At 45.5% G+C, this 8,023-nt stretch overlaps 1 protein-coding gene across 3 annotated transcripts in view; it reads right to left on the reverse strand.

Annotated features, from left to right (window-relative positions):
• The window catches only part of Efna5 (ephrin A5), a 278,361-nt gene extending 270,788 nt beyond the window's left edge, over positions 1-7,573 (reverse strand). For 2 of the 3 annotated variants that reach the window (NM_010109.3, NM_207654.2), the window contains exon 1: positions 7,262-7,573. In NM_010109.3, the coding sequence (NP_034239.1) occupies positions 7,262-7,386 (125 nt within the window). In that variant the 5' untranslated portion in view covers positions 7,387-7,573. Of the gene's footprint in view, positions 1-6,886; positions 7,227-7,261 lie in introns of those variants that run through there. The other variant, XM_006523598.4, reaches the window with a different exon arrangement.
• Positions 7,574-8,023: the final 450 nt, after the last annotated feature.

An 8,023-nucleotide genomic window follows, 5' to 3' on the forward strand; every position in this document is an offset into this window, starting at 1 on the left:
GAGTACTTGGCAGTTTAGTCCTCTCCTGTCCATATTCATTTCCAGACAATTTTCACGAGAGAAATAAAGTCAGTCGGTCTTGAAACAAGATGGCCGCTTTGAGAAGGGGGGAAGCAAAGAAAGACGCTGGGATCCAAAGCCAGCTTTTCTAAATGCAGCGATACAACTTTGGTCTCATCCTAACTCCCATGTGTTCGCAGGCTTCTGCCTGGGGAAGCATCAATTATCCTGTACGGATATTTAAAAGTATTAGTGACAAAGGCATTTCTCAAAATGGTCAAATCTTTGTGTGCGAACAGCACAAGTGTTCAATGCCTACATGCATGTGTGTGAAGGCACGGATACCTCACAAATGGGTAAATTCTCACTCCTGTTTCACACCAAATCATGGTCACCAGTCATGAAAACCAGGCCAATGGCTCAGTCACAACAGGAATAATACCAATTCATATATCTTAAGGATCTGATATAAAAATACCCTGCAATACGCAATCAATTCAACTGCATTTGCCTTGTTAAGAGTTAAAGCATAGGAAATTAACTGTTTGGACTCTCTCCTTGAAACGTACTTTCCTGACCTTCCCTGAAGTAAGCACAGGTTAATTTTATGACTTCCATATAAAAATTAAAAATATTTCCCCCATTGAAGTAACTTTTAAATACATTTTAAAAAAATTTCATCTAAACCTATTTTTATTCCTCACTTGAGTGGAAAATAAGACCTGACAGTAACATTTTCTTCAACCTGTCAACTGTCAGTTGTTTGAAGGATGTGTCTAAAGATGACAAAGGTTTATTTTTCCTTATTGAAAATGATAGAATCCACCTGAATGAAAGCTGAGCGAGCCCTCGCTACAGTGTGCTAGAGTCTCGCAGCACCTAGGTAACTTCAGTGGGAGCTGAGCTTCCAATATTTTAAAGTAATGTTTTGTTGAAACATATGGCTCACTGTTTGAAAACTACATCCAGAAAGCTCAAAAAAATCAAGAGTTTGTATTCATACAAATGTTCTACGAGCAAATGGTCGGTGCACAGATTTTTGGAAGCTCCACTGTCATCCTTCACGGAGAGCGCAGTCAGAGCTACAGACCATCAAGAAGACCAAAACACATGGGCTGCTCTTCAATAAGAAGTATGCATGATAATTTCAGTAGAGAAAGTTTGCATTATTAATGTTTACTTTTAAACCAAGTGGTTCTGTGTCACTGTGCTGACTTGCTCATGACTGACTACATTTTGAAAACATAAAACGCAAACAAATTTAAGAGGAGGGGGGTGGGGAAAGCCAGACTTCCTAGTATTGAGTAATATCCTATTCAGAAACACTGGAGGTTCACATTAATCACAAGAAACTTTTCTACAAAACATCTCAGGACATGGGTTGAGAAGCAGACTAACATATAAATGGAAAAATATAAATCAGGCCCTTCAAAGAGACAGTAATTTATTGGCGTTTGGCAAAGACCACTATGGTAAGACAAATTATTAAAAGTTGAGTATTAATATCTCATTGCTCATGCTCCTCTTTGAAGCTTTTATGCCTGAATATGAAGGTGTTGTTTGTCAGAGCTGATCAAAGGACAATTTTTTTCCCCTCTGTTCAGAAGGCTGTTCTGAATGAGTTGTCCTGGGCAAGGGGCAAGGACTGCCTTCTCCAGTGTGCCGAGGGGAGCACAAGCTTCCTTTACAACACGGATATTGTAGTTATGCTGTTATTTTAATAGTCTATACACTATTTACGAAGAGAAAATCAATAATATGGACTAAGTCACCACAGAGTGGCTCATTACTGAAGGGATCACACCCTTTAGAACCCTTACAGCTTCAGGGATTATTCACAACAATCAGAAAAAGTGGTAGAATAGAATAGAGTCTGCTTCAAAAATTAAGCAAATGGTTTCTGTTGAAAAATAACGTATCAAACACTGTTATATACATAAAACTGCTGTGGTTTTAAATACATTCTTATGTTTTGTTCTCTCTCTCTCTCTCTCTCTCTCTCTCTCTCTCTCTCTCTCTCTCTCTCTCTCTCTCTCTGTCTCCTAAGTTATTTTGGCATCTTCTTTTCCCAAGCTAGCAAAGCCCTGGGCTCCTGAAGGACTAATTGTATCCATTCACTTTCCTGGCCCAGCGTGAAGCTGGTAGCTTGCTCAGTTCATAGCAACAGGAGAGAAGGGAGGTGCCTTCTTTATCGGTCGCTGTCCAACAGGAAACCAGGCCAGTGGGGAGACTGCAATGAAATGCCTGTATTTTGCAAGATTAAACAGCAGAAAATCCAGGAAGTTAATTTGCCCCAAATAGCTAAGGGTTCCATCTAAACCTGCCTGTTTTCACAGACAGAAAGCTCTACCAGGTATCAGCCACAAAATGCCCTGGTTAATATCACTCAAATCACACAACAGAAGAAGTGAATTGCTAAACACTGTCCTGGTATCTTTGATCACTCCTAGTTTAATGTCATTGGCTTCATATTGGAAATGCTGAGTGAGCCTATACAGCTGTGTCACACAGTACTGATATGCCAGTCGCCTTAACAGCAGACAGTATATGCTTTCTGGTAGTTTAATATGACTGTATACAATAATGCACACAATGACTGGGAAATAATAAACTCACTAGCTAATCTAACTCTGAAAAACTCCAGGAGAGACAGACCAAAAACCAAGAAGCAGACTTCTGAAAATATCTCTATTTAAAGGGAGAGGAGGGTGAGAGGCCAGTGTAAACTGCAGATCTCTTATTAATGGTCATAGGTAAGGTCACACACTAGCAGTCTAATGTAGAGTGCATACATAATTCTGATATAGATACCAAAATGATAAAATTAACTCAACACAGCTAATAAAATGATACATTTTATATGGCACTGAAACTTAGGAGTTAGATTTCCCAGGATGCCACTTATTTAAAAAAGGATTTGTGTTATGAACATATAGGTGTTACTTTAAAATTTTTAAACTTCAAAAATGAAGAAATCCTTTACAAACTCAGCCAGAGAGCCCACTAGAAGTCAAAAATAAACCTTCCCTCTCTCCTCATAACTAGATCCTGGGTCTAAACCTTGATGGCTTTATATTTATTTGTCACTAGAAAAGGGACAGTGCCAGCGTTCTGGCATACATGACCAATCCGATGATGGCTCAGACGTTTTTAAAATGAACCACTGAATTCTGAAAGAAAAGTACTCAAGGGAATACTCTTAAAAAAAAAAATATTAGTACTTCTCTCTATTTAGCTATGTGCATAGGTCCCTCACATGAAGAAGCATTCAGGACTGCTAACCCACAATTCTAATTTCTCTATACATGGACACAACTAAATGCTGAGCTATTGCTCTGACGTGAGATGCTTCGTAAAGTTTCTTAAAAAAAAAAAAAAATTAAAGAAAGAACTCCACAACAGAGGCCAACTTGGTTGTACTCACTAGAGTCTTCGTGATATTATTCTTATTAAGGGAATAAACTCTCAGGCTGATAATATTCAAACCTGAGCAGGACACAGGTTGAGGAGAGCTAGACTCAGTTATATTTGCAACTGTCACCCTTTTTTTTTTTTCCAGAAGATATATTTAGCCACTCCAGAGTCATTTTGGCAAATAGAGAAAATGAAGAGCAACTTTTCAGGATTCACACAAGTGCTTATGAGAGTAGTTGCTGGAAGCATCGAGCTGTTTACAGGGATCTCTGGGTTAATGGGTGTGTTCTTAACATTAAGCCGAGTCTATTTGTATGGGCGTAGCTATCAAAAAATAAAGTTTTCTTATTGTAAGTTATCTTTTAAAAGTTCCTTTAAAGCTTTCTATGGTTTTAACTTAAATAGTTAAACTCTCTCTTCCAGTTAAGATTTTCATCATGCAAATGATTCCCTCACAGTCCAGCTCAGAATGCAGGGTGTTACAATTTTAGGTAAAACTCCAGCAGCCTTCGAATTAGAGAATGGTGAAGGATGCGTTTTGGCAAAAGTGATGTCGCAATCCTATTTACAGCAATACGTTCTCAGTCGCTTTTTCGCAGATTTGGACCAATTTGATGCGTAGAAATCAACTGGGTTCACTGTTAATAAACCCAGGCAACAATACTTAGCAACAGTTAAAAGGGCAATATTCATTGCCCAGGAGTGACAAGCGAGGAGACAGGCTCTACCTGGAACCCTATTTGGATAGAACATGAGTTTATATTTTCTTGAAATAACGACTTATAGATACTTAGGGCCTCAACACCAAGTCTGTAAAGATAGCACCATACAGTAGACAAAATTCCTTCTGCCACAGAAGTGACTTCAAGAACTTGTACAGAATGAACGGCCTAAAGATGATGACCAAGATATATTTGATTTTATTTCAACCTAAATTGAAATTGAAGCACAATTTCAAGCAGAATCTACTCCATTCACTTTGTGGACAGAAACGATCCATTCTTATCAGTTTAGTGTGTCCACTAAGCTTCTAAGTTAAAAAAAAATAATAAAAAAGATTTAAGTTGAATGTGATATTGCCTACTTATTTTCCAGAGACTGAAGTCTGTTTATTACTTTATTAACTTAGCAAAAATCTTGATACATTTTATAGAAGGTCAAAAGTCAGGTCTAACATTACAAAACCATGATGTCTATGAAAATGTTCATCTAATTTTTAATACTAAATAATCCCACACAAGTTCTACGGAATTGTTTGTTATCTCGGCAACTTTGAAATTACTTATTTTGCATTTGCCCCTTTTGGTTACATTAAAACTGACTTTTCCTGATGTATAAAAAAGAATAATACATTTCGGGGCTGAAGACATGGCTCAGCAGCTAAAAAGGCTTGCCAAAAAAATTACATTTCAGTTAATGAATCTGCATTAAAACTACTTATCACTACCTACTTTTTAAAGTAAGTTTTAATGCAACAGCATACCACGATAAAAGGCCTACATAAATCGGTAAGAATATTAAATATTGTATCTTAGAAAGGTCCCCGATTCTTTCTTTGGGATGCCATCAAACTGCTCATGGCCAAATAGTAAGTTATTTTCACAGACTTCAAATTAACATGCTGCTTTAAGACTATTCTTGGTCTTTTTTTAAAGTCTACAGATTATAACTGAGCAGGTTCAAAGCTACAATGGCATCCTGAGAGAAAGAGTTTTCTTTAGGAAGGGCAGATCTATTAAAAAACATGACCTATGACAAAAATCAATTTGCTAATCTCAAACCAAACAACGGTAGCAAAAGCATAAAACTGAAATAAAATGTCCGGGAACTTCCTGAGCCTAGCTTGACAGGTGAAGAGGGGTCTAGCTGATACTTCCTTCTGCTTAAATCTAAGACAAACTGAGACAGCCACCGTTCTAATGAATGAATACCAGGACAGAAAGATTCCACTTAATTATTTTTGAGTGACCAACAAGAGCAAAATGTCCCAAATTCAAATAACTGGCTCTACCTTATTGGATAAATCATTTAAGTTTAAAAATACAAACTGATGTTCCATGCATGCTGCCCCAGTAAAGTCCAAAGGTGCCTACCCCAAGCAACGTAATTAGACTTGCTTTTAACACCATTGCAAATGGAAAGCTTGTTCTATTTGTCTTGTCAGCTTTAATAAAAGGCATATTCTCTGGCAGAGCGTCATCTCTTTCTCTTTTCCTAATAGTGGCTAGTGGCGTGTCAAAGAGGAAATAGCTTCCCATTCTAATTCCCACCCCCACGACACCCTTTTTATTAAAAAACGCAAACTTTCAAGGATGAGCTAGGCAAGCACTTTAGGCTACCTGGGTGTGACTGGGCCGGCCGGAGTAACAGGGTGGGGCGATTTCTCCCTAGGATGGGCAATCATGAGCGTTCCTGGAGAAATCAGCTCTTCATCCCAGCTGACCCTTGACAACCGGGAAAACCTCTGAATTCATAACAGAGGGAAAGCTGGAGGCGCTAGAAAGGGCTGGTGGGAAACTGAATTGTAGGCGTCCGCCGGCCCCCTCGCCTAGAGCTTTAGATGCGCCACAACCACAGGCTCAGTCCTCGGTCTCCCGCCTCTTTCCTCACAACTTCCACTTCAGCCCAGAGAAAAACCTGTGATCCTAGGTACAAGCGACACTGCCTCCCTCCCAGAACAACACACCAATACTACCAGCCCACAGCTGAAAGCAGAGCGATGTGGGCCCAGCGGGACCGACTGCTGGGTCCAGATCCGGGAGAAAGTAAGGTTTGGGAGCAGCCCGGACCAGAAAGGGTCTGCCTGGTGCTGTGGACGACCCTCCTCCCCTCTCCGGGGTCCAGGATCGCAGGGTGGCTGCGGCAAGCTAGGGCCCAGAGCGTGCGCTAAGGAAGTCCCCGGCGCCCGCTTCCAGCCTCCCGCCAAGCCCGCAGGCTTTGGGGTCGCCTAGACGCTGTCGCAGGTAACCACGCGCGTCCCTCCAGCTGCACAGCGCCAGGCCCCGGGGCGAAGGCTCCCACCTTCCGGCTTGCCAACTCCAGCGGCTCGCTCTGCACTCGTGACGTAACCCGGCATTCGATCAAACTTTCTGGCACCTTAAGCCCACTGGGGGGGAAAGGAGGGTGCCCGAGCTGGGAGAATCCTTTCCAGGGCCAAGCGCGATGGGCCTAGACCGACTTGGCGGTGTGTGTGTGGGGGGGGGGGGGGTCACCTAACAGTTATCTCGCAGTTAAAAAGAACATTAAACCCTAAAGCTTCCGCTTTCCACTCACCCATCCCTCCAACCCCCCTTTGCTTCCCTCTAACCGGTACGCGCTCTCTCTATGCGCGCAAGGAGGTAAAAGAAGGCATTATGTTTAAGTAAAAATTTTAAAATTAAAAAAAAAAGAAAACTTTGATGCTATCTATCAGGATCCCGGCCTCAGCCCCGCGCCCCCCAGGCTCCAGGGAGGACCTCTTGGCAGTACGCACCCGAGGCTACCAGCACCCAAGCTCTAAGCCGGGATCCGGAGGTGCGGGCCAATCTCCCCGACTGGGAAGCGATGGCCCGGGTCCGGGGCTCCCGCCCATTCCCGTGTCTTCCCCGCACCCGGTCGGAGGCAGCGGCTCCGCGCAGCCCTGGGGATTGCTAGCAGCCGCCGGCCCTGCCGCCCTGGCTTAACAAAGAGCGGCGCGGAGCGAGCGCTTCCCGCCGGCGCCGGGCGGCCAGCGGCGTCTGGCGACGCAGGCTCCGAGGGCGCGCGCTGCCTGCGGCTGGTGCGCGCCGCTCCCGGCCGCCGTGTCCCCTGCTCCCGGCCCAGGCCCGCGGAGCCCGAGCTTTTGGCGCCCCCGCCCCGGCCACCTTACCTGGGGTTGCTGCTGTTCCAGTAGACGGCGTAGCGGTCGGCGACGACTTTGGAGCCCGGGTCCTGGCTGAACACACACATCCAGAGCACCAGAAAGAGCAGCGTCAACATCTCCACGTGCAACATCACGCCTAGCCAGCGGCGGAGCCCCCGACGCGCCACTCCGGGGAGAGATCGGGGATCCAGGGGGAGGGAGGGAGAGGGGCAGACGAAGAGAGCGGACGCCAAATAAATAGGAATAAATACGATGAAGGGGCGAGAGGCGCGCGGCGAGCGCGGGAGGAAGAGGAAGAGGAGAGAGAGAAGAAGGAGGCAGTGGCTGGGGCGGGGGGACAAACTCGCACCCCCACTGAAGGGCTCGGGAGGGGAGAAGAATCACAAGACGGAGAGACGCGTGCGTGTGTGCGGTGGCGGCGGCGAGGGCGGGGGTAGGGGTGCGGAGCTGTGTCTCGGGCGGCGGCTGCAAGCCGGTCACCCCGGGAGAGGGAGGTGCGTGCGGGGCCGGGCGGCGGCAGCGCGGGTCGGGGCAGGCGGCGGCGCGCGCTGCACAGTCACGGGGAGTTGAGCGCCGCGGCTGCGGGGAGACATACACCGGCCCGCCGGGCCCGGCTCAGTGTCGGCGCCGCGGTCTGCACGGGCTTCCTCCGCCGCGCTGGGCCCTCACCGTGCGCCCCGCTTTGTTCCAAGTTACTTTGGCGGCCGGAGAGAAACTGCAGGAGGAGGGCGCTGTGTGGAGGGGGGCGGGGGGGGGGGCGTCCTCACA

The sequence above is a fragment of the Mus musculus genome, chromosome 17, assembly GCF_000001635.26.
Source record: "Mus musculus strain C57BL/6J chromosome 17, GRCm38.p6 C57BL/6J".
In the NCBI taxonomy this organism is placed as follows: Eukaryota; Metazoa; Chordata; class Mammalia; order Rodentia; family Muridae; genus Mus; species Mus musculus.